At 47.7% G+C, this 25,919-nt stretch overlaps 3 protein-coding genes across 6 annotated transcripts in view; all 3 read right to left on the reverse strand.

The window, feature by feature from the left end:
• The window catches only part of pigg (phosphatidylinositol glycan anchor biosynthesis class G (EMM blood group)), an 87,008-nt gene extending 85,589 nt beyond the window's left edge, over positions 1-1,419 (reverse strand). Inside the window, exons 1-2 of the mRNA XM_086178691.1 lie at positions 856-1,419; positions 552-754 (exon numbers count right to left, since the gene is read on the reverse strand). Coding sequence (XP_086034817.1) covers positions 552-754; positions 856-1,009 — 357 coding nt within the window. The 5' untranslated portion in view covers positions 1,010-1,419. The remainder of the gene's footprint in view (positions 1-551; positions 755-855) is intronic.
• Positions 1,420-3,396: 1,977 nt separating this feature from the next.
• Positions 3,397-11,110, reverse strand: guf1 (GTP binding elongation factor GUF1). Of its 3 annotated transcripts, none has more exons than XM_086178709.1 (17): positions 10,630-11,110; positions 10,446-10,557; positions 9,506-9,654; positions 8,536-8,616; positions 8,372-8,449; positions 8,208-8,291; positions 8,054-8,118; positions 7,763-7,966; positions 7,431-7,570; positions 7,074-7,197; positions 6,292-6,424; positions 5,797-5,940; positions 5,371-5,504; positions 5,177-5,278; positions 4,007-4,126; positions 3,784-3,820; positions 3,397-3,704 (listed from the first exon to the last, which is right to left on the reverse strand). In XM_086178709.1, exons 1-17 carry the CDS (start codon positions 10,828-10,830, stop codon positions 3,570-3,572), a joined length of 2,043 nt encoding a protein of 680 aa, XP_086034835.1. In that variant the 5' UTR covers positions 10,831-11,110; the 3' UTR covers positions 3,397-3,569. The 3 variants fall into 3 exon arrangements, with proteins under 3 accessions (XP_086034835.1, XP_086034834.1, XP_086034836.1); XM_086178708.1 differs by having other exon boundaries at positions 10,446-10,560; positions 10,630-11,109; XM_086178710.1 differs by lacking the exons at positions 3,397-3,704; positions 3,784-3,820; positions 4,007-4,126 and adding an exon at positions 4,151-4,245 and having other exon boundaries at positions 10,446-10,560; positions 10,630-11,109.
• A 2,148-nt stretch (positions 11,111-13,258) lies between these two features.
• The window catches only part of gabra2b (gamma-aminobutyric acid type A receptor subunit alpha2b), a 33,851-nt gene continuing 21,190 nt past the window's right edge, over positions 13,259-25,919 (reverse strand). For both annotated transcript variants that reach the window (XM_086139348.1, XM_086139349.1), the window contains 3 exons: positions 17,712-17,864; positions 16,990-17,192; positions 13,259-15,362 (listed from right to left, as the gene is read on the reverse strand). In XM_086139348.1, coding sequence (XP_085995474.1) covers positions 15,054-15,362; positions 16,990-17,192; positions 17,712-17,864 — 665 coding nt within the window. In that variant the 3' untranslated portion in view covers positions 13,259-15,053. The remainder of the gene's footprint in view (positions 15,363-16,989; positions 17,193-17,711; positions 17,865-25,919) is intronic.

Here is a 25,919-nt window from a genome sequence, read left to right on the forward strand (position 1 = left end):
GAGAAGAGGTGAAGAAATGTGTCCAAGCAGGAGGAAAAGAAAGGAGTACAACTCTGTGATGAGAGCAGAGATGCTTGTGTGGTTCGGAGGAGAAGACAGGAGGCAGAGCTGGAGATGCTGAGGTTCCTCTTTGGGAGTGAGGAGGATGGAGAAGATCAGGAGGGAGTCCATCAGAGGGACAGACCATGGTAGACATTCTGGAGATAAAGTCACACTGAGATGGTTTGGACATGGACAGAGGAGAGATGGAGGAGATCTGGGTAAAAGGATGGTGAGGTTGGGAAGTTGGAACTGCCAGGCAGGAGGCCTGGAGGAAGACCTTACAGAAGATTTAAGGATGTAGTGACAGAGGACATGAAGTCAGTTGGAGTGTGAGAAGAGGACACAGAGAACTGGGTTGGATGGAGGAGGTTGAGGAGAACCCTGAGGGGAGCAGCCCAGAGGAAGAGGATTTGACCTTTGACCCTGACACCCTCAACCCGAGTCAGAACCTGCACGAACATGTTTCCAGAGACCTGCGCTGCAGCCGTAAAGCCCCGGTACCTCCTCACCTTGATCCTCGGCATGGTGACGGTCGGAGGTCTGGCTTTAGCCACGAAACTCAGCGAGGAGCCCCTCTCCACCAGGTGCCTGGTGTGGGGCATGTGCGCGCGGCCGTTGGGTCCGAACACGAAGTCCTCCCGCAGGGCATCCACCAGCATGATGACCAGCCGTCTAAACAGCGGCTGGGGGAGCCGGGAGGAGTTCGGGGAGCCTGCAAAGCAAGGAAACCCAACATGAGCCACAGCAGCCGGGAGAGGACGGCGGGGAGGGGGGCGGGCCGGGGGGACTTGAGGGGCGGGAGGGGGGACCCACCGCTCAGCGGCTCCGCCGGCAGATCCGACAACCTGCTCTTGGACGAGAAGGAGGACTTGACGGGCACCGGGAAAAACCCCCGCAGGAACAGGGCGACGCCCAGTACCTCGAGGATCACGATGAACGAGGCGAACACCGACGAGCGGACTTTCATGTCGGCGGTTGGAGTCCGGGAGCAGCTGTCAATCACCGACGGCTAGCAGCGGACGGCTAACCTCTTACATTGCTTAACGCGCACGAAAAAAAAGGCACATCTAGAGCCGCGTTGTCCCTTTTGTCTGAAGAATACGCTCGCAGTCGTAGGTTTTGATGGACTTTAACGCAGTTAGCGATGAAAACACCTGGCTTCGCAACCGTTTATCGAAATTTCCGGGTTGATAGCGATTAGCTACGGGTGCCGCTTAGGGACAAACATAACCAAGCGCGTTTTTTTTTCTCAATACAATGTAAACATTGACAGGTGTTCGGAGTAGATTATGTTACTTCCGGAATCGAAACACTTAAAAATATGTATTTTGTCTCATTTATGCACCTTTGCAAGAGTTAGAAGTTTAAAAAAAAGGTTTCAACAATCAAAGTGTGCACTTCCTGTTTCTCATGATCATCACTCTTTCATTCATTCATTGTTTAAGCAGAAGTCAGCTTTAGTTTCAATTTCCCCGACTGTACACATACCGAGGCATTGGGAAGACGTTTCTCATTCATGGTGGCATAAAATTAAGGAAATAATAAGAAAACGCACATTAACAGTAAAGTGCACAATAAACAATCTATAAAGTATAAAGTGCACGCAAATACAATTTACTTTCTAGACCACTTATCCTGCACTCAGGCTCGTAAACAGAAAATGTGCTTTACGGTGAAAATTGGCTCATCTGCATTTTCACAAAAGTATTTTCAACAACACGAGAGGGTGAAGGAATACGTGGCCCTTTGCATACATGAATAGATAGATCATGTCTGCTTGAAAAACAAAAACACAAAAAAATCAAAGGTGGTATTTAAATGAGATGCTTAATTATTTTATTCATATTCATTTTGCTCATTAATTCGTGTATAACCGATATGTAAGTGTCAACCACTTCATTTTTTAACATGTTGTAATTTAAATAATGTAAAAATAGATCAAGATGGCATTTACATCTACTTGCTCATATGGTGTACTTGAAATAATGTACCTTTTCTGTTTCTATATATTTATTTCCTGACAGTGTTTTGGATTTAATCTTTATTTACCCTCTGTCAAAGACACGTGCATGTGTGTGTGTCTCTTGCGAGTTCCTCCTATTCGCTGACCATCCACACACAAGGACATGCCTCATAATAACAGAAGAGACGTGACAAGCATGGATGACAAATGACTTTCTACATTACTTTTGAAAAACTAACAAGTGATTTATCTTCCATTAGTTCTTTTTCCTTTTTTCCAAATGACCAGAGCCCGTTTAGGACAGCGCGGCTCGGGCCAAAGTGCCCTTGAGCGCTTACTGAGGCCCGAACTGCTGCTGACACTGCGCCATCTGCGTGTGAATGCATTAGCAGAGCGTAACCCCGCGGTCCAGTGTCTCCCATTATGACTGGAGTGTAAAACCGTGAGGAGTGATCAGTAGAAAGCGGGTCTACAACATGAATGCGGTCTATTTGCCGTTATGCGTGTCTGTCAGCAGGTGTTTGGACCACAGCGTGTTCTTTCCTGCACCCCTGAAGCTTTACCTGATAAAGGTCTGCAGAGATGGACCGTGCACCGCGGCAATAACAACAGATTTGTTCCCATCAAACTGCACTGAAATGAGATTGGCTCGAATTGTCCGAGTGCAGAGGGCGGGAGGCGATGAGATATTGTCATTCCTTCCATGGAGCCTGAAGCAGATGATTCCAGGGGAGAACTTCAGCTGTTGTGGGAATGAGAGAGAGACGTGGCCTGCACATTAAGCTAGTTTTTATCCGTGGAGCTCTCCAGGCCGGGGGTCACTCGACAGCTCCTCACAGCAAGGCTCTGGGAGGTTCTCCACGGGGGTGGTCTGCTGCCGTTCCAGCACCATATGGAAGGCTGTGATTCACCAGGAGACAGGCAGAACCTCCTGCTGGAGGTCCCACTGGTGAATTCTTCTTCAGACCGCTCCCTTACGGGGCTTCAGCCAATCATCTCCCTCCACCTCACCCTCTCACACCAACTACCTCCCTGTTCTCTTCCCCTCCATCCATAAACCACCTATCTGGTCCTCCTGGGAACCTCACCCACCCTCCTGTCCATCTCCAAACCATCTCTGACTTTATCTCCAGAACATCTACCATGTGCTGCCCCTTGCTTGAACCTCCTCATCTCTGCCTCCTATGTTCTCCTCAGTGTACTTAACCAGACCACATGGCTGCAATCGTCTCCATTTCCATCTCCTCTACCCTCTCTATTGCTCTGGACTGCTGACCTTCTTCATCTCCAGCAGGGTTCCTCCCATCCACACACGAATCGTGTCTCAGTATGAACGTGGCTGCCATAGAGATGTATTTGTGCCATATTACGTCTAAAGAAAGCACCTCCCCGTAAGTCCACCGCCAAGTTTATTATGCACGAGGTCCCTTCTTCAAAAGGAAGAAGCTTTATTGAGACGGCCGACCAGATGTTCAGTCAGAGCAGCAATACAGACCAGAAGAAACCAGCGGGTTCTGTGGTTCCAGAGATACGCTCCAGCAGGCGAGGCCTGAAGTCCTGCTGTTTATTTGTCGTTCCTCTTCAGAACCTTGATGAAGGCGTCTTTGGGAACGTCCACATTGCCGATACGTCTCATCTTCTTCTTGCCCTCCGCCTGTTTCTTCAGGAGCTTCATCTTCCGTGTGATGTCTCCTCCATACTGTTGGCAGGGGAGAGAAGACTAACTTTTTCTTTGTCCCCTGTTTTTGTCTTTTTCATTGCAGGTGGAAGTTACTTACACATTTGGCGAGCACATTCTTCCTGTAGGCCTTTATTCTGAAAATGGAGATACATAATAAACAACTCTATTTAAATGACAGCTGCTCAGATATGGGTCTTAGAAAGCATCTTTCCTGAAACAAGGAGAAGTCGTGATTATGATAAAGGTGTAATATCCATTGAAATGTTTGAGCAAAATGATTATATCACAAATAAGTATGCCTACAACACACTTGCACTCACGTCTCTCTGGCGATGATTTTACTGCCGAGGGCCGCCTGGACGGCGATCTCGAACATCTGCCTGGGTATGGACTCCTTCAGCCGCTCGCACATGGCCTTCCCCATGCTGTACGCACGCTCTCTGCAGAGGGAACACCGGCCATCAACACAACGGCACAGACGTTTCACACTCCTCTTGACCTGCCACCATTTCCATCAGGCAGCAGCTCCGGCCGCCGTGCTCCTGGATGGTGGACGGTGCTGATGGTGAATGAAGGTTAGAGAGGAACCAGAGTGAAATGGGATCCAACAGTGACACCTGCTGGGTGAAATTGGGCAGCGCAGCAGCAGAGGGGGACGAGTCAGCGGGGCAGTCTGGCCGGCTGCAGAACCCTGGGAGGAACCATCAGCTTTGAAACACATTTGAAGCTTTAACTTCATCTCAACGATGACTGTCATGCCATGAGATATAATCATCAGGTTCATCCTGGACTCCACAGTTCATCCACAGACACACAACCATTCACCGTCTCATCACAGGCTAGGTCGATTTAGGTTCTCACACGACCCTTCTGCATGTTTGTGGACCGTGGGGGGAACCTGGAGAACATGGAGACATCACAAAGAAAGCCCTGCTGTGGGAATCCAAACAGGGAAGAGGAGGAGGTGCTAACCTCCTGCATCTCTGTGCCGCCTTTCTGTATCTGTATCATACCTGTGTCAGTGTCAAATCATTCCCATCAGTCGGATGTTAGCACATGCTGGGCTTCTATCAGGAGATCAGGAGGATACGATACACTCTTTTGATCAATCGGTATGAAAGCGTGGTGAGACGTCCTGCTCAGAGGCTCCAGGCAGAAATTGTCAGAGAGACGCCGCCGACAGGAGTCTAGAAGCACCAGAGCCTGCAGTGTCTTAACGCGAATCCATAAAGCACAGATCTGCTGCGCTCCACCATGGTTTATGGTCTCCTGGCCCTGCTGTCCTTGACACTAAGCGTCTTCTCAGCGCATAAATTCAGTTAATTAACGGATAATAACCTTCTCTGCCGGGAGGCAAACACACTCCCCGCTCCCTGCCTGGATCCTCCGCCAATAAAGACCCGCTCGACCTTCAGCTGACCCCCCCCCCCCCCGTCAAACGTCTAAGCGTTCAATCAGAACAGCTGACGCCACCCTCACGGAAGTTCTACCTGTGGACGATGGTGGTGAGCTCCTCCACGGGGCGCCCGTTCAGCAGGATGTCCATCTTTATCAGGTCTGCGGCTTGGAAACCTGCGTTCTCGTAGTCGAAGCTGCGCAGGGACCAAGCGTGAATGAGTGACGAATGAATGCATCCAGGCTGAAGTCACCCTGGTTCTCCAACAAGGCCTACGATCTGCTCTACCTGGCGTATCCAGAAGACAGCGATTTGAGGAGGTCGTAGAAATCCACCACGATCTCATTCAACGGGAACAGATACTTCATCATGACGCGCTGGTCGTCGATGTACACCATGTTCTTCTGGATGCCGCGCCGATTCTGCAACAGCACAGCAGGTGATGACAGCACGGTGTTTCAACTCATGCAGAAGGATGACAGCGTCAAACATCTGATTCTTTGAGGAGCATTTCAGCAGAAGATCAGGACCAGGAGGTTTGAGGTATCATGGAGTTAGCAAAGATGCTAACACAGTTCCTGCCCATGATAGACGAACTCCCGGGATCGTTTTTCCAAATCAGGTATGGAGATGATCAGCGTTCACGGCCCTCAAACCCCGGAAGGAGAAGCAGCCTTTCTCCCCTCTGCTGCAAATCCAGGAAACATCTCTCACCTGGCAGAGAGACATGATCTTCCCGGTGAAGGTGTCCGGGGCCAGGATGGTTCCCAGCACCATGGGCTCCAGGTACTCCAGCACCTGCGACCGGTCCGGGAACTGGGCCGGGTTCACGATGGTGATCTCCTCGCCGCCGTGCTCCTGCAGGGATAGCAGCAAGTTACTTTTAACCTGTTTTCATCCCAAACCCAAACCATAAGCAGAACATTCGTCATTGCAAACTGCACTACTTTGTATTTTAAGCATAATAATAATGATAATAGTAATAATAAGCGGCGCTAACTACTACCGCCCAGCTGAATCGGAAAATGTCGCGGGGGAATCAGAAGATGTGTAACATCCAACATGGAGACGAATTCTCTGGACTGTCCCATATGGTTTATAGGGAATTGTGTAAAGGGCACCCGAACCTCTCACCTGCATCCTCTGAGGCTATCGGAAATTTTAAGTCAAGTCCTGCTGCTACGGTGCCAGCGGGGTGACGTCTCCTACCTTGATGAGTTTGGCCGAGGAGAGGACGGCCTTGTAGGGCACCGTGGGAGCCGTCACGATCACCGTGGCGTTGTACTCCTGCTCCAGCCTCTGGTTGAACACCTCCATGTGGAGGAGGCCCAGGAAGCCCAGCCTGCAGGGGGGACAACAGAGTTCACAGGGCTCAGCCAGGATTCAGAACAACACATTGTGCTTCTTTAATTCCAGAGTGGCTGTTTGGACGGTGTTCGCTGCCAAGTGCAGCAGTTCCTTCCTTTGGCTTTGCATCTTGGTGTCACGGAGATTGCTTGCTGCCCCGTAAAACACGCAACGCGAACGGTGTAAAACAAAAGCGAGAGGTGAGATGGCTGCCCGGCTCCTGGTGAGGGCCCTATTCGCTGCAGATCCTTTTCCTAGCTACCTCTGGTTTCCATCCCTTGACGGAGCACGCTTTCCAGACCCAGCTCCAGGGTTGCTCTGCAAATCTTACCACGTGCAACGGATCATTTCAGAAAAGAAATACCTTTATTCGACAAGAATAAATCATCAAGTTAAAATTGCATGTGAAGGCAATTGATTTGGAGCCGTGGTGTAAAGTCAGAATTAGCATGGATGCTATTTTCCTGTTCCTGTTTTGGGTCTAATTGTTATAAATGTCCCTGCCTCCCGATACTTCTGATATGCGTATGTGTGGTGACGTGCTGTAAAGCAGCGATACGGCGTGCCTGAGGCGTAGCGGCAACGGAAGAATCCGGAAACAAAGCAACAGAGACCGCTTTGAATGTGTGGAGCTCTTTGCTGACCTCCAGCCGGCGCCCAGGGCCAGGCTGCTGTCTCTCTGCACCGTGACGCTCGAGTCGTTCAGGGTCAGCCTCTCAATGGCGCTGCGTAGGCCTGGGTACTCCGACTGGTCCATGGGATACATGCCTGGGGAGCAGAACACAAACACCAGGGGAAGACAAAGTGCACATCCAGGAGATTTCTTTTCGCCCGGAGCACCGCCTGCACGGTGCATGAGCAGATCCATCAAGGGGCGTTTATCTTCAGAGAGCTGCTGATTTTGCATGCTGAGTAAGAACCACGTCACTGTTCCAGAAGCGGTTTCTCTCAATTTCAACTCAGCAATGTCACATATACATGGCAGACATCGGAGCTCCCACCTGCAAACACCATTGCTTTTGCCGGCTTGAACCCCGGGAGGGCCTCCACCGGCTGCCCCTGGAGGTGGAGGGTGTCGCCGATCTGCGCCTCCTTCACATCTTTCATCCCTGAGATGAGGAAGCCCACCTGGCCCGCAAAGCTGCGACACAGGCACAACTCGTCATGTAACAGAGTGGGACACGCAAATACTTCATGTCACTGAGTTTAAGTAATGAAGGGAAACAAACTCGAGGAGTTGGACACCATGAAGCTTCATAAAAGAGCATGCTCATACTTGAGGGGTGAGAATTCTCATGCGACTGTTACATTTAGCTTGAAGAGGCCAGCGTACAGTATCTGTGTCGGGTGCTCGTCCGGCCGAAGAAGCCCCAGCTCGTGGACCTCGTAGGTTTTGCCCAAATGCGCGGACACGATCCTGTCGCCCTTTCTGACCCGACCTCCGAGCACGGCGATGTTGGCCACCACCCCTCTGTAGTGGTCGAAGGTGGAGTCAAACACCAGCGCCCGGAAAGGATCCTCGACGCTCGCCGACGGCCTGAGAACACAGAGGTGAAGGAGAACTTCAGGATTAGTGGGGAAACGCTTCCTCGGCAGGAAAGTGACAGATCCTCTGTCTCCTCACGGCGGAATCCTGTCCACGACCGCCTGCAGGACGTCTTCGACATTTGTTCCGTGTTTGGCTGAAATCTGAAGAAGAAAATAAAATATTTATTCTGAAAACAAGACACATTCTATTGAGGAACTCAAGACGGGACCGGAATGTCCCCCTAACTCACCCGAATGCATTCCTCACGCGGAATATCGAACACTTTCTCGATCTGCGACTCCACCCTCTCTGGGTCGGCGTTCTTCAAGTCGATCTGGTGGGGGTGCAGAGACAGCCGCTGCGTCACAGCCAAGTTGTTTGTATGGAAACAAAGCCCGGCAGCTCTGGAGGCACCTTGTTGATGACAGGGATGATGGTCAGCTGGGCTTCAAATGCCAGGTAGAAGTTGGCCACCGTCTGCGCTTGAATCCCCTTGGAGACGACAAGAACTCAGCGATAAGCGCAAGGCAGGAGCAACATTGCCATCCACCACGGCAGTCATCGGTGGCATTTCCTACCTGGTTGGCGTCAACGATCAACAGGACACCCTGGCAGGCAGAGAGGGAGCGAGACACTTCATAGCTGAAGTCCACGTGGCCCTGGGGAGAGGTGGGAGGAGAATCATCGGATGTACCTACGAGTACATACACGTAGGAGGTTTCCGAGAAACGAGCCGTCACAGAGATGTTTTTTGCTTAGTGATACGAGCCCTGATCTCAATTAGGAGCAAGCGGGATGAGCCTCTGGATACAACTTTGAGCCCTGAATCCGGAGGCTGACACCGATGTGGCGTTTAAAGCCAGTGCGATACGCCGCCCACTGCTAGGTCACCCAGAGAAAATCATGGAAAAACCCGAGCGAGATGTGTGTGTCATGGACTTGTCCATGAAGAGATTGATGGAGAGCATCTTCTGTGCGAAGGCAGGAGACATTTACAGGGTTTTGGTGCTGCAGACGGCGGGAACGTGGACGGACAAGGCGTCGAAAGAGTCGTTCAAAGCTTATCCGAGATGGTCTGATGGTTTTAGAAAGAGGATCAATAAATCGATCAATAAATGGAGTTTAGACATAAAGTGGAGTAAAGTTGCATTTAGCAACACATTGTAGCATTAAGTGTGGAGCCAGAAAATTACAAATAGATGAAAATGAAAAATGAAAAACTCCCCAAACCATCTCCTCTGCTGTAACAGCCATCTTCAGCCAATCTACACTGAGTAAGACCACTTAATTTCTTTACATTCTCTATTATTATGTCATTATTTTTACTTTTTATTTTTTTTATTTATAAAGTACAATTTTTTTGGTTTAAAAACACGCAGCAAAACCAGGGGGTCTGGAGCAGATTGATAGCATTTCATTTCAATGGGCAAGTTTAATCTGACAAGCAAAGTGAGTTACGAGCTCGGTCACAGAACTCCTATCTCAGCTCCTAAGTCAAGGTTCCACAGTATGTGTCCCCTCGCGGAACACGCCACTCTGGGGACTCACCGGCGTATCGATGAGGTTCAGGAGGTGCCGGTGGCCGTGGCGGCTGTAGAACAAGGAGGCCGTCTGGGCTTTGACGGTGATCCCTCTCTCTCGCTCCACCTGCAGCTTGTCCAGCACCTGTTTGTTCTTCTCCGTCTTTGCGATGGCTCCTGTTTAAGACATGCACACGGTTTGCTCTGGCCATAACAGTCACGACAGGGGTGAAAATACAATATAATGCAAAAAGCAGAGTGAGGCATTTAGAAAAATACAGTAATTTAAGTATATCTTACGACAAATATAAAATGTCTTTTTCCTTTAAATAGTCTTTTTTCTGTGTCCGTCTGCATCCGTTTTTTCTGTGTGTGAATGTATGAATGCAATCCAGAGCAAAGTGCTACATGACCTGATAATTTCACCATCCAGCAATTTAACCATTTCAGTATTTCTGCTGAAATATCCACCTACAACGCAGACCATGCCGGAGGTACAGGACTGTGAAATTTCATCATGACTGAAGAGCTCATTCTACCCAAATGCCATCAGACTCCTGGACAACTGACAGGAGTCAATAACAACGCTCTACTCAGGACAAGTACATGCGCCCATTTGTCCACTTCTCTGCACTTGAACTCAACTGTTCATCTAACTCACTTTATTTAACTGTCTGCATGCAACCTGCACTTTTTGAATTTGCACTCAAAGCTGCACGCAACTTGTAAACTGTCAATCTGCGCTTTCTCAACCTGCACATACCTTGAACATAACTGTTTATACTTACATTTGCACCCTTTCTTTCAACACATCCTGATGCAATACTATGCATATGACTAAAAACACTTTGAATCTTGAGCATAAACTGCTTTTCTTTTATGGTTTGCGTGTGTGTCACTGAATAAAAGCCCAAAATATCAGCTGTTAATTCAATCACAAAGCTAACATTAGCTTCCATGTGGTTGACCTGTCATCTCCAGCAGCCTGTCTGCCAGGGTGCTTTTCCCATGGTCGATGTGGGCAATGATGCAAAAATTCCTGATTCTCTCCGCAGGAAACTTGGCCAGGTCGACGACTCCCTGCTGGAGACACGAGATTTCAGTGAGGTCTTTTCCACCAGTGGAGCTTCCACCTCCTCTGCTCGCTGCTACCTGGCCGGTCTGGGAGCAGAAGTCCGAGCCCTGGATCCAGAGGCTACCGGAGGAGACGGGCAGCCGGTTGATCCATCGGTGTCTCAGCACAGAGTAACTGGTGTTCCAGCTCGGAGGTCTCCTTCTGAGCGACCTGAGCAGGAACACACGCCTGCACACCGGCGTCTCACACCAGCGGGCAAGCAGGGAGTGAGACATCATCCCGCCGGTGACCCCCACAGTGAGACAGGAGGAAGGCTAATCTCTGCTTGCTAGCTAGCTAGTGTTAGCTTGCTGACCGAGAGCATTGCTAACAACACCATTATTTCAATATTAATGATAAAACTAACAACTCAGGGGGTTGCTGTCACAGTGAGATAGCACCCGTGGACGCCAGGATAGTACAAATAAACACAGTCCCCCAGGAATTGAGTACTTCATCGCGATCCCCGGCACAGCGAGTTACACGCGCGCTGACATTTTGGATGACGCATCACGCGCAAGGACTTCTGGGAGATGTAGTTTTTTTTGCGAAGGGACGCAGAAACACGACCCTTTGGCGAATGATCAAAACTACACGTTTTTAAAGTGACTTCTAAGTACTTTTAAGAAATTGAAAAGCAATCTATCTATCTATCTATCTATCTCGATGATTATCCTTGTGTCAGCTCGAATACAGGGAATTACAACTTGCTCAGATTGAGGGTAAAACGGAATACCAGTTGCCATGACAACGATACCTCCTCCCCCCCGCTCAAGAGCCGCTTCACGTCTCGAAAAACAGGAGCACGTCATTCGCTTGGGTCTCCATCCCTCCTAAGTCTCCCCAACACCATCTCCATCAAGAATTCAACATTTGCACCTCATGTGTACAATGTACAGAAAATGAAATAGAATGAGAGGAAGTTGTTAAGGCCAATTTTGCATTTGTCTTTGATAACATCTCATTAGCAAATCTCGACGCTTGGATGTGAGCTAACAAACATGGTGGTTTATTCATAAGTTGTTGCTGACTAACAAAACAGTAAAAATGACAAAATGAATAATGTGAAATATGTCTTTTTTGAAAGTTTATGTGTGTGATATATACTTGAATTGGAATACTATAAGCTTAGGAAAAAGGTGTAAATATAGTCTTGACAGAAAATAACAATTAGCTAACAACTAGCTAGACGATGTCCGTCGCTTGTCTTTGCAAACAGTATGAAATGATTCATTGACAAATGTCAGACTTAATAGTTTGTTTTGTTTTGTTTTGTTTTCCATCCTGTCTGGACATTCAGAAGGAATTCCCCATTTTAAAAGCATGTGGATCAAGATGTCACCGAATTGGGTTTCACACATCGCAGCTAAGGACTCGTTGAGCTGAGGCTTTGGACAGGTAAACCTGTGCAATATTCAGTGCTTTATCTATATTTTGTTATCAGAAATGACTGGCAATTTCTCTTCATTTCATATTGTCACTTTACGTGGTGAATGTGTTGGCTATGACATGGACGCGAGAGCATGTTTCAATTGACACGCTGGTTATTCGATTACTGTTTGCCACAGCTCATTTTACTAAGCTACCTAGCAGAGGGAGGGTTCCTTTCTCGAGCTATATACACACACACACACAAACACACAAACGCACACACATACACACACACACTTACACACACGCACACATAATAATCACACTCGACTTATCTGATTAAAAGGAGTCACAAAGTTAAACATTTGGCTCAAAATTAGCGAGCTCATTAGCATCCCATCCTGGACATCAGACCAGCTGATGGGCTGTTTCAGTTCCCCTCGTTATTTGTTGTGTTTCGATATTCTCAATGATAGCGGAGCGATTTAAACGAGACGGTGTTGTTCAAGTTTGGAGATAAAGTCACACTAAGATGGTTGGTATGTGGAGGGATGGTGGAGATCTGGGCAGAAGGATGCTATGGTTGGAGCCGCCAGGCAGGACGTCTGGAGGAAGAACAGAAAGGAGGCATGTGAACGGAGAGGAAGAGAACAGGAAGCTGTGGATGGAGGAGATAGAGGAGATGGAGGGGGGGAAACCTTGCACAGCATGGGGTCTGAATGCACAGAGGCTTAGTGGTGCACAGACTTGATGAGAAAACTGAATTTCAGAGAGCTTTGCATCTCCCAGCTCAGTGCCACAGGGCCCTTTGTGGGTTCCCCGCTCACAGTGACAGGTCCTGGCCGATGGTGTTAACGTCCTCCCCCCGTCTTCAGATCTAATTTAAAAGCTGGCCTCTCGCTCGCTGAACCGCTTTCTGCATCAAATACGAGATAAGAATGTCAAAGTAGCTTTTGTCGATCGCTTGTAAACCCCCAATTCAGCCCCAATAATCCCCTATGGTGTGCCAGTGTTAGTGAAAGCATGAGTTTCAAGAGAAGAGCACCACCGCAAATTCCTCTGCTCCAGTTATAACCTTGATATCACGTATTTCGGGGTGGCTGTTGAACGAGCGGGGCGCCCCTCCAATCGAAAGGTCAGTGATTTGCTTACCAACCACAGGCAAAAGACGCTGAACCCCAACTTCCTACTAATGATCTCTGTCTTGCGTGGGTGAATCCAGCATGGGGCGAAAGCAATTCCCATATTTCTGATCTCTATATGTTTTAAGTGAATCCGTAGAATCATTTACAGAAAGGGTGTTTTTTTTATTTTATTTTCATAGGCTTATGATAGAAAAAAATCAACAATAATAATAACAGAACACACGCAATCTCCCAAATATCACTGTCAGCCCTGAATATCCAGTGTCAGCAAGGCACGGGAGACTGGATTTAAAGTACCGAGATGATACGTGTCTTTATTAGGAGATGTGCGATCCAGCATCCACCTCAAGGACAATCATGGTGTCCGGAATGTTTAAGATTTCATCAGGATGCCGGGGAAAATCAGTTCAAATGAATGAATAAATCCTGAAAACCTAATAGGAAAGGAAGATACAATTGTCGTTCATGCAACATCCGTCTAAACAATTGAACCTCTGTATTCGAAATAATCTTAAATAAGCAGTAGGTGATCACATGTGGCTATAGATATGGGGCTCGTTTCAGACCGAGGACTGAGAAAGAAAGGGGAAACCTCAACACCGACCGGTGTGGTTTGGTCGCTGACAGACGTGGATTACATGAGCGCGAGGGAAGTGCAACAATCATTCTGCACGAGAACAAGACGCGTTGGTAACCATCCCATTACGCGTCAGTGATTCAACGCTCGTCGAACCAACCCGGTTTCCTCTATAAGTGAAAACATACAGTTTGCCAGGTAAAGCATGAAGAAAAAAACAACCTGAGTCATGGAAAGTGAATCAGATCGTTCCCACTTTCTTCTTTTTTTTTTCTATTTTAAATAATATCACATGTGTGTGTCTCTCCGAACGCGTAAATGAGTGGGTGAATGGTTGCGTGCGTCTATATTGGTCAGCCTCAGATAAGGTATAGATAATGAACAAATGAATGAGTCACATCTTGGATTTGGGGTTTGCAGCACTCGTCAGTGTTCCGCGCCTTCGAGGAGAAGCTTGGAAAAGGGAAAAGAAGGGAAGCTGTCCGCTACCGAGGAGCGAAACTGGATGCATGGAAGGTCGAGCTAGGATGATGATGTCTGCTGGTACGCTGGCGTAAGGCAATGATCGGTCAGCGCTTCGTGTGAGCGCCGGCCACTTGCGGAGTTTCCCTGCCCCCTGGAGGTAAGACTTTTCAAATACACGTCCGTGCATGTAAACTTGGTTGTTTCAGTTCTAAAAAGCACGGATAGGAAAAACGCCCCCATTCAATCATCGGATTATTCTGTTGTTATTTTAGTTAAATTAAAAATCAAAAGTAAAAATGCACTTCTATATCATTCCTTCTCAGTGTTACGTGTTGACGCCCCATAGCAATAGTCACACACGAGAAAAAATGAGAATAATACCGTCCTCGCTGTAAATATATAATACAACGGAGTTTTTGCATTGGCTTGGACGTAAAAGAAAGTCAGGCCACTGTTAGAGGGCAAAGAAAAGAAGATGAAATTAGTCCCTTTCGCTCAAATGAAAAAAAAAAAAAAAAGAGAATATGCTGAAATACCAAGAGTGGACTTAACCGGCAGAAATTCAAAACATTTACTTAATCTTGAGTCAGATGTTCATGTCAGTGTTTTTACACGCACCTCCCTCCCTCCCCCTTCCTGGATCGTATGTACAGTGGTCACATGGTTCAAATAAAGTATGCACTCTAACTAAAATACTCACACGATAATACCACCATGGAACTATGGATAGAAATAGACGTACACATTTACAAAAAGCCAGGGTTCCTCAAAAGTGCTGCGGACGGTGTAAAAAACAGGCGGAGAGTCGAGGGTCACGCTGCAGTCCAAAGGTTTGAGTACACAGTCGTTGGAGGTATTTGGTTTGTCCCGTAGTCCCCGGACCGGAGCCGGAGAACGGGGACCTCTAATTGGACGGGACCATGTCCTTTATAACGGGTTCTCTGTTTAAGTAGGTGGCCCAGTAGACCAGGTTGAAGGAGCCAAACAGCACCGGGAACAAAATCCTCGACATCCTGTCGATTTTGCTGACGCTGTTGAACGTCTTCTTGCTCTCCTGGGCTTTGCCGTCCGCCTTGGGCTTGTTGGGGTCGGACGCTCCCCCTTTGGCGATGGTGGGAAGCGTGCCCGTGTCCTTGGTGATGTTGGGTGCATAGTTGGCCACCGCCACGGCGTAGGCGTTATTCTTCTTGACCACAGATGCCCTCTCTTTTTTCTGCCGACACACCAAAAAGGAGAGAGGCACAAATCAAACATCTGCTTGGTAAATACTTGAAGTCATGAAGACATGCAACCGGAGTCTACATGAATGCAAATCTAGCACTCGTGATTCTTCCCTTAAACTACATTGGGATGGACCTCACGTAACTCCACGACCCTTTTGTGCACACAAACCATCATATTAGACCTGGGCATTTTATGGCCCTTGGGTCACATCCGGCCCTTTGGGCATCCCTTTCCGGCCCACTGGAGGTTAATCAGAACATGAATGAAAAAACATTTATTCCATTCATGTTATACAAGTGTTGCTTTAATTTAATTTTGTTTTTTTATGTTAGGAAGCACGCATCTACATCTATGACATGGGCATGTGAACTGAGATGCTAGCCAGTTCACCCTTCGAAATGTCAGTTCATGCCAAAAAAAGCTGATACCGAACGCCATGTCTCTAACAAGACATGGGCCGCAAAATATTTATTTACAGAAGCCAAAGGTAAAGCGGTGTATAAGGATTAAAATTTGAAGGAATTTAAAGAAGGATACAAAGACTTCCTCTGATGAAGGTAATCAGATGTCTTGCTAGCAAAACCACAAAACCAGCAAGGGTATTTTTTATCAATTTTTATCAACAAACCAAGAAATGCAGCTTTCAAAAGCAATTTACACCATATCCCACAAAAGTGGCGGGAAATGTAAGCTGTTTTCAGACAGACAGTTTACTAAGGAGTGTTTGTCGAACTCTGCAGCAGTAATATGCTATCAAAAAACACTTTTTGCTTTTTCCATAAAGTTGATCAATTTTATATCTTTGGCATAACGCTAAACACTTTTTTTAGTGTTTGCGAAGGTCAACAGATTAGACATTCTAAGAAGGTCTAAATCACTGATGTAATTATTGATTTTCTTTGCAATGTTTATTATTTCATTATTATGATAAGCAGTAGCAGCTAATCAGGATATATATGTAAATTACTGCCTTTTTACAATGTAGCATGATTAATCGTGAGCAGATATAAGTTTACGTTATCATCTGTTCGATCATCCAACACCATTCAGGTTTCTCATATGGCCCCTTGTAAAAATGTATTGCCCACCCCTGAATTATATTGTGTCTAACACACCCAAACTTCAACATTCAAGGGACAGTAAAAGGAACCAGAGTTACCCAAAAAGTGCAGGACAAGAACTCAAGACACAACAATCTGTTCAAATGGGGCATTTTAGAGATCATTACTTTCGACTGATGGTTCATTCATTCATCAGGACAGAACTTATCCTGCAGTAAAGGTCACGGGTTGGGGAGGGTGGAGATCGCCGGCCGATCACAGAGCCACATATGGAGACGTATCCATATCCAGCATGTTTTTGGACTCTGGGAGGAACCCAGAGAGCCCAGAAGAACCCAATCAGGGAGGAAGTTCTAACCACTGCTCCACTGAGGCACCACCTACTGATCATGTAATATGGTGTGACCGGCGTTCCATTCGTAATTTAATGATCTTTCAGTAAAATAAATACTTCCCCAGATACAACTTTTGTGGAGTGGTGAAGCGTCCCCCAGCGACCTTCTGAAAATCATCTGACCATTAGAAACCATCAAAGTGGGCTCTTCCCCTCGTCACCTTGTCCGTCACGACACTCTTTCCGTCCCACGCCCAGCCGCGCTTGGTGAAATAGTTGACGGTGGCGAACTCGATCAGGGCGGAGAAGACGAAGGCATAGCAGACGGCGATGAACCAGTCCATGGCCGTGGCGTAGGCCACCTTGGGGAGAGAATTCCGTGCGCTGATGCTCAGAGTTGTCATGGTGAGAACGGTGGTGACGCCTGGCAACACATGGGTTCACAACACATTTGACATCTTTAGAAACAAACCCAGGGGAAGCTACCTCGTCCAGTTTTTTCTTGGGACGATACGCTACATTAGCATGAGTGCGTGTTGTTACATAACAAAAGGAGGATGCGGTCAGGCTGGTCAAGACGTTATGTAACGCCGTTATTCATCTTTACCACTTTTAATAATGTCCGACATCTCCGGCTACAATCGCAACGTCCACTGACCTTCGGTAATGCTTTAACTGTTTGCCTAAAGGACGATTGCCTCCTCCTCCTCCGTGAATTAACCACTCCAGAGTCGCTAGCATTAGTTCCACTTGGGTAGCAAACAAGTCCGACTTTTCTGAGAAGGCAGTGAAGCGTCTCCAGATGCATCCCCTTTCTCCTCCGATGTCCATTTGTCACCGGCTTGCGGCCATTTACCGAGATCTCGTCTAAGATCTGGAACCGGTGGCTTACAGGGACTCGAGCCTCTATTTAGGGAGGAGGATGACAAAGGTATAAACTTACCGAATACGGTCCTGGCCGGCACGGACTCCCTGTTCAGCCAGAAAGACACTTGGGACAGAATGACGGTCATGATGCACGGCAGGTATGTCTGGATGACGAAGTAGCCGATCTTCCTCTTCAGATGGAAATGGGCCGTCATCACCGTGTATTCACCTGCGCGGACGAGAGGCCGGTCAAGAGGTCGCAACCCTCGGATCACGTGCTGGTGACGTCGTCCAAAATTTCAAATATCTGCAGACTCACATTGAGAATTCCGCTGGATAAAAGTCCAACCGACAGTTTGATTTGAATGAAGAGGCGATTTAAAAGGGATGCAATCTCACAGTTGTAACCAGACGAGTTTGGCTAACGAAGACTGCGCGTCCCGAGTCCCGCTGGGATCGGGAGTTATCTTTCACGAGACGGGTACGCATCTCTTTGCTCTGGATTCACGAAGGCAGCCAGTCGCGGCTAATCTCCTCAGGCACTTAATTACCCCGGATAAGTCTCATTTGTTAAAGTAAACACATCGATTGTCGGTTAAGCAGTGTACTCCTGCCGTTCTGCCAACGTCAGATCCCGGCCATGTAAAGAGCAGAAAAATCGGAATCGGTTGTCTCTAATATTTGTGCAGAAGGGTTTGCCTTTTGGAAAATACCCCTTCTAGCACAACTGTGCGAATACGCGACACAATGACATCAAGCAAGAAACAAAGAGACAATAAGGACCGACCAACTTGATGTCACCAACACCTTTCAGTTGTGTTAGCAGCCCCACTGTGGTGCTTGGTTTGTTCGTGCAGAACCACCTAAGGTCCGTCCCTATGGACCTGGTGCTGCGATGATCTGCCACCCCTGGCGAAGCCACACAGCCCGATATCCCTGACTAGGTCTTACTTTGACCGGGACGCTTTCCGCAGCTAGACTCGTGCGGTATCCGACACCTCGAGGAGAAACTCACTGACACTTCCAGAGAACCTGGAAGAGAAATTCTTGGTCGAAAAATGAAGAATTCACCATAACCCGGATGACCGAGTACCTCCACAGACTTGAGGAGACAGAAGAAATTTGATTGTGTGAATTAAAACCCGATACTTATTCATTCATTAATTATCTAAAGCCTTTATCCCGCATTCGGGGTCAGCTGTCATTGGACGACACATTCTGTTCACCCCGGAATGATCACAGGATCACATGTGGAGACACACAACCTTCACCCTCTCATGCAGTCACCTCCGTGCACATCCGTGGATGGTAACTGTCTCTCAACCATAACCGGTCTCTTGGATACCCCATCCCTCGGACCGGGTGGCCTGATTTCCTCCGTGTGGTCGGAGACAGGATCTTAATCAGACCATCATCACAGCATGTTGTTGTTAACAGTCATCACTGAGGTACTGTGTGTGTGTGTGTGTGTGTGTGTGTGTGTGTGTGTGAGTGAGCGTGTCTCATTAGAAGGGGGCTCTATGAGCCCCTGAACTACCAGCAGGCCTTCCACATGGAAGACGTTGCAAAGAGAAGCCAAGATTAGACATGAGAAGAAGGAAAAAAAAAGCTTGTGTTACCCATGGCAACGGAACAGAGAAACATAGCTCATTTGCTGCGATGCTGAAACGAAGGCCTTGATACACACCACCGACACTTGGCAGGAGGAAAGTCCTTTTTCAGCAGCGTGGAGAGGAGGAGGAGGAGAAGGGGGGCCATTTTGATCACTAATCCCAGATTTTTTTTTTCATTCTCTCTCTTTCACGGTGAAGCCGGAGCTTCACCGCTTGTATTTAAAGATATTAATTGTCCCTCTCTCGCACTCATTTGGGAAGGCGAAGGAAGGAATCCATCAGCTGTGGTGGAATCTCCTCCAGGAAAGCCTTCGTGAAGGAGGTGGGGCGTGAAGATAAGGATCATCTCATGGAGGCGAGGAGCGGATGTAAACGGCGCCTTTGCAGAAGACGAGGCTGCAAGAGGGGCCTTCGCCTCCGAGGGCCGGGTATCCAACATCTCACGGTCTCTGACGCCGATTCACACAACGCCGCTTCGACCGACGCTTTCTGAAGGCCAGTTTGGTTTGCAGATCGCACCAGATGCTTCGCTCCTCGTCCGTTCTCCAGCATATTTATTCAATAATTTCGTTGTTATCATTACAGTCATGTAATCGAGTCGCGGGGTGAATCGGGGGGAAAAAAAAACTACATCTCCAAGGGATCGGGGCGCCCGGTCGGGTCAAAGCCGCAACTACGCTTCGAAGACACGCCGCGGTGATGAATTATGAACAAGTGCAACAGGACGGCGGCGTAAAACGGTGAAGAACGCGAACGTATGGCTCCATGGCGGCACAGGAGAGGGGGGGGTTAGTCCCGGCGTGATGCGTTCGCCGGCTTACGCAAGATGTCCGTCCCCGCGAAGCCCGAGAGCGCTCCCGTTCGTGCCAAATGACCTACTTTGCGAGTACGCCACATCAAACACTGACACACTGGCGATGAATGATTCATTTAAAGCCAGCCAATCAGATAACGCGGAGCGACTAGTTAAACAAGAGGAACAGTCACAGGCAGGCATTCGCCTCCTATGAAGCATCGCACACCACTTAACCTAGATAGGACCATTTAGTGCATGAAAGGATGTTCTTACTCAATGAGAGCGAGGCAGGGATTCCCCGGAGTGGAGCAACCACCGGGGAGAAGCTCCATCCTGGGAACTGATACCTGAACCAGGGAGGCCCGTTGTCATGTGCGAGCCAAACGAAAGACTAGATGCTGCTCTAGAAAACCCCAGCCAAGAGAAGACTTCAGAATCGGAGCATGAAGGAGGAGCACCAACTGCTTGATTCACCAACCAGAGTCCGCAGGCCCTGGATCCATACCTTCTCCAAGAAGCTCCTCAGAACTCTCTCTCCAACATCTCTTGAACCCGATTCATTAAGGTTTTAGAAAACACATGAGCGGCATCCCTTTCATCATCCTCACCATACAGTACGATTGGATGTGCAGTTCCAGCAATGGCCTCTAGGGGGCCTGCTGAGCCGCTGGGGATGGAAGACGCATTACATGCAGGAGGTTCGCTTGTGTGGATGACAAGGTGAAAGGTCGTATGCCTATACTGAGATCGACCAGACCAGGGTGAATCCCATCTCTCGGGCAGCTCCGCCGCTGCCACCCTGAAAGCAGGCTAGGCGATGAAGATGATGACTGAATGGATGACAACCAGCAGGCTAAACTATGTCATACTGGTGGGCGTCCTGGGGCAGGCAGATCTTTTAGAAGTATCGTGTCGTCGCACGGTAACATCCCTAGTTTGCGAGATCCCCCTCACCCCTGCTCTTCACCGGTAAAACGTAATAACAATAATTTATCAGCAGCATGGACAATGTTCATCACCCCCTGCATGCCACACTGACGCCCTGTCAGAGCTCTTTAAGCTGTAGACTGATACCAGCGAGGAGCTCCACTGAACGCCACAGGAGGTCTTTCCTACCTGAGGCTATCAGACTTTTTATTTCCTCTCCCTTCAACCGCAGGGAATCTTAAAAAAAAAAAAAAAAAAAAAAATCTCACCCATTTACTGTAAACTGTAATAATTTATCTGTATATATGTTAATAACTGTGCAATATTTCATAACAGCTACATGTACAATATTTTTTCATACTCTTGTGCACTCCTTATCTTTCACTTGGTACTTAAGACCTTAAGACACTTTATAGTTTTCACTTGTTACTTAAGACACTTTATAGTTTTCACTTGTTATTAGAGACACTTTATAGTTTATTTGTATTTCTTATTCTCCCCCCTTTTTTTTTTACTGTTTATATAATTATCTACTATTATTTATTATTGCTATGTTTTTCTTGTAAGTCTTGCACAACAATTTCCTTCGGGATAAATAACGTTGTTCTTATTCTTATTCTTCTGCTTTATTAATCCCTGGTGGGGAAATTCGTTTTCTGCAATGAACCCATCATGGGATGAATCAGGAGCAGTAGGCTGCCGTCCACCAGCCCACTCGGAGCAGCCAGGAATCGAACCAGGAATGTTCAGTTCCAAGGACGATAAGTTTGGGTTGCATTGGCCAGGAATCCGAGCCGGGCCTCCAGCGCGGCAGGCGAGAATTCTTCCGCTCAACCACTAATGCCTGACACTTGTTTCCGTCCTCTGCCGCTAAAATTAGATCAGCGCCGCCGCTCCGACACACAGATCTCTCCAGTCTCGGCAAACAGCCTCCGCACTCGACAAACACCGGGGGGATGGAGACAATCACCACCGCCGGTGATGGGCGGACCCGCGACCAGAACCACCGATCACTTTGCTATCCACTCCTGGAGTCCGCTGATTCTTCTCCGTGGCGGCGACGCAGGCCTTCCAGCGCATTCCCTCGCATCGAGGATTACTATCTCTTTTTACTGGAAAGGGGCTTGACCCGCGTCTGGATTTGTAGAAACCTTTGAGAGCGTGCTATTCAGCGTTGTATCACTGTCACCGCCGAGTCGCTAATCAGGCCATAAATGATAAATCATCTGGACGGACGCCCCCCCCCAGCGAGGTCAGAGGTCAAGTGGTCCATTTGTCCGTTTGATGGATCTGCCTCGTGAACCATGCAGACGCTCTGCTTTCAGACCCTGCAATGAGACTCTGAAGCAGTGTATGAAATATGCATGTTTCAAAATCCACCCTAAAAGAGCTCTTCGTTCTGCAAATAATCTGGATTATTTTGTGTAAATAAACAAAAGGCTCCAGTCCCCGATCATCTCGCGACCCCCCCCAGACCGATCTTCTGACTCCGTATCTCCACGCTTCTATTTAAAGCCCGCTAACCTATATAAGTACTCTATGATCGGTTTTGTAGCTACGTTTCCGTGGCAACATGCGGCGCTGCCATGGAAACAAATTGTGTGTTAAATTTGGCTCAGCTGTCAGGTGTAGGCTGAGGCTTTCTCCCTTTTTGGGACGCGTTCAGCACAACTCTACGGACATTCGCGTGCATGCTAACGATATGGCCGCGTCCTCTGCTCCCGACTCATTGTTCCTCCGTCTCGCAGGGACGACTTGATTGTTTTGTTTGACAGCCAAGCCGAGCGCTCGACTCCCGGCCCTCCTTCTGAACACCGATGCTGCTTCGGCATCGCCGGTCGGGGCGTCAATCTCCGAGTTATTGATCAGCGGGTAATTATTCCCTGGTTAGCGTAACCCTTCCTTCATGGATACGTCTTTCCTCTGGCCGAGGCCTGATTTTCATAAAATGGCTGCAGAGGCTTGTCGCTTCTGTGCCGAGGAGACAGAAGGTATGAGAAGCGCTGAGTCTTCTCTCTCTCCTCCCCCACAGCGCCTCCGTGTCACCCGGCCCATAAGAAACAGGAAAAAATCGAGTTGCTGTCATTCTGCGGCCCGGTCAAACCCGGGCCGCTCAGAACAGAGATATACCACCATTCACTCATTCGTTCACGAGTCACATAGAGGAAAACTGCATTCATCCGCTCATTCACATGTCATTTACAGACATACAACCATTCATTCACTCATTCACACTTCCTACAGAGACATAAAGCCATTTATCTTCCATATATGGAGAAAAACTACATTCGCCCTCTCATCCACACCCGATACAGACACATTCACTCCCGTCAACGTGAGATTTAGAGACATGCAACAATTCACCCTCTCATTCATAGTGAAATCACATTCACCCTCACAATCACACATTTTAGAAAAACACACAATCATTCACCTTGTCATCCATATGTCATTTAGAGACGTACAACCATTGACCCAAAGGGGAACTCGATCTGAGCCTGAAGGTCGAGGAGCTGCACCTCCCAGCTACATAAAGACATACTGGGGTTTTCCTTTTGGTCGTCATGACGATGGGATGATGTCCATTCACCGAGGTTTCGGCGCACTGACGGTGTTTCTTTCTCCGTCTGCCGATCCTTCCGCTATCAAATCACTGTTTGTGCAAATATTTGGGGGGACCCATTTCTCCCCGTGACGCCGGTAAACGTCGGCCTTTCCTCTCCGCGGGTCTCCACGGCAACAGCAGACTCTCATCACCGATTCCAAATGTATTCCACGTCGGCCGCGACCGAGACTCGCCTCCTGTCACTTTATAACCTCCAGTCACCGGATGTCAGCGTGCCTGTCAGTCCCCGGCGAGTATAAACGAGAAGAAAAATAAATAAAAGAAATAAACAAATAAATCAAACGTCTGTCAGCCCTCTCCCGCCCCGCTGTCGGCCTCAGAAGGGCTTCCGCATTCAGATCCACCCTCAGGAAGCCGTTTCTCCTATGCAGCTCGTTTCGGATGCCGAACTCCGTCTCGGAACACGATCGCGTCGCTCGTTCACCCTCTCACAACCGTTCTCTGTGTCACCCCTGTTGCGGGATGACATTAAATGTTTCCACATTTAGCCGCCGTGTGAGTTTTTGTCTTTCGACAACCGGTGAACATCCCCAGGTTTCACCTCTCACAGAAAAACTTATTGTCTCGCAACAAATGGAGGCATGACGAGATGGCCTCAGCATTAGACAATATGATCACATTCATTCATTCATTCATTCATTCATTCATTCATACATTATCCATCCTTCTTTTCCGTCACTGGAGCCTATTTCAGTTACTGGGCGAGAGGTGGGATTCACCCTGGATCCATCATAGGGCCACTCATTGAGACAAACCAGCATTCACCCTCTGCTTCACACATTCTAATCTTATTTGATAATAATAAATAATAATACATTTTATTTAAGGCACCTTATTCGACCTTACTGAAGGACACCGTGCAGACAAAAACAAATTTAAAAGAAACAATACACAATAACAAAAACAAGAAAAAAACGAAGTAGAAATAAATAAATTCAAAACAATAGTGACAATGTGGAAAAAATATATAAATACACACACACATATATAGATATATATAAATATAAACATGCACATACATACACATAAATAAGTAAACAAACCAAATAAGTCGACTGCACTCTGAATCTAGCTCTACCTTTCTAATACCCAGCATACACTTTGGTACATTTCCACCAACACCACCCATCGTCACCATTGCTATCGCTAATGACGACCAGAGCGCCGGACGGCGTCTGAGTTCGACTCCAGAGAAGCAAAGAACAGCGAGAAGAGGAGGAAATCCAGCGGCGCATGTGATGACACAGTGTTTCCCGATAAAATAATAATAATTGGGATCAGAAACGGTCGGCCGCCGATTCCTGAACGCCTCTGACCGACGGCGTCACGGCTATTTCTGCACCCGTGGGGAAGCTGCACTATGTGAGCAACATCGCCGATCACAACGCGTGCAATTTCGGTAAATCACACCAGAGGACTGTCTTTACGCGACAGCTGTGTGTTCTGTTGATCCTTTGAGCAAATGCAAAGTGACGTACAAACAAAGGCGCCGCTGTTTGCTCGCGTTCGCTCGGAGTCTGTGAAAACACCAACCTGAAGTCCTTTGTGGGATTATCGTTGGAAACATTCCCATCATGTATACGTAGATAAGACATCTACAGGGAGTACTGCGGATGGATACGCTACAAATACAGTCATTCATCCATTATCCATATCGCTTATCCCGCACTCAGGGAAGCGGGGGAGCCGATCCCAGCTGTGATTGGGCGAGAGACGGGGTTCACCTTGGACCGCTTCATCACAGGGCCTCATATGGAGACTCACAACCATTCACCTTCTCGCTCACACGTCACACAGAGGCCTACAGCCATTCAAGGATGCGTTTGCATCATTAATCACACTACTGACTTTACATTGCCACATTGCCACTTTGCAAAACCTTTTATTTTATTTTTTTCCTGCTGCCTATATCTCTGGCCGGAGATGCATCTGTGCTACCACAACCTTACAACCTCTCTCATTCGCACATGTCATGCCCTAATTCTGTTGTCTATTTTTTTTTTTTTTTAAACCCTTGTTCGTGTCACTCCGTTCGCATCGTGTTTATTTTTATCATCGTTATTGTCACTGTTTCCGTTCTTATCCTTGTTGTTATCGTTTTGGTTGTCTATTCTCACCCTTGCTGTTTTTTTTCTTTCATTCTCTTGTCTATTCTTATCCTTGTTGTTGTTCACTCTGCTGTCTATTTATTTGTGGATGTCTTTTGCTATCTTTTAATTGTCTCTTTTACTTATATTTAAACTCATACTTATTGATATTGTCATTGCTGCCCTGTTGTGACAAAAGAATTTCCCCTATGGGAATCAATAAAGTATATCCTAT

Source organism: Fistularia commersonii, chromosome 31 (genome assembly GCF_037954325.1).
Source record: "Fistularia commersonii isolate RoL2024-O1a breed Wild chromosome 31, RoL_Fcom_v1.0, whole genome shotgun sequence".
NCBI lineage: Eukaryota > Metazoa > Chordata > Actinopteri > Syngnathiformes > Fistulariidae > Fistularia > Fistularia commersonii.

Excerpts from the sequence above, each read along its gene's own strand:
- guf1 (XM_086178708.1), bottom strand. The coding sequence starts at position 10,830 with ATGATGTCTCACTCCCTGCTTGCCCGCTGGTGTGAGACGCCGGTGTGC. Across the intron at positions 9,655-10,445 it reads CAGGCTGCTGGAGATGACAG|GAGCCATCGCAAAGACGGAG; the intron begins GTCAACCACATG and ends TGTCTTAAACAG. Across the intron at positions 7,967-8,053 it reads GTCGTGGACAGGATTCCGCC|GCCGTCGGCGAGCGTCGAGG; the intron begins GTGAGGAGACAG and ends CTGTGTTCTCAG.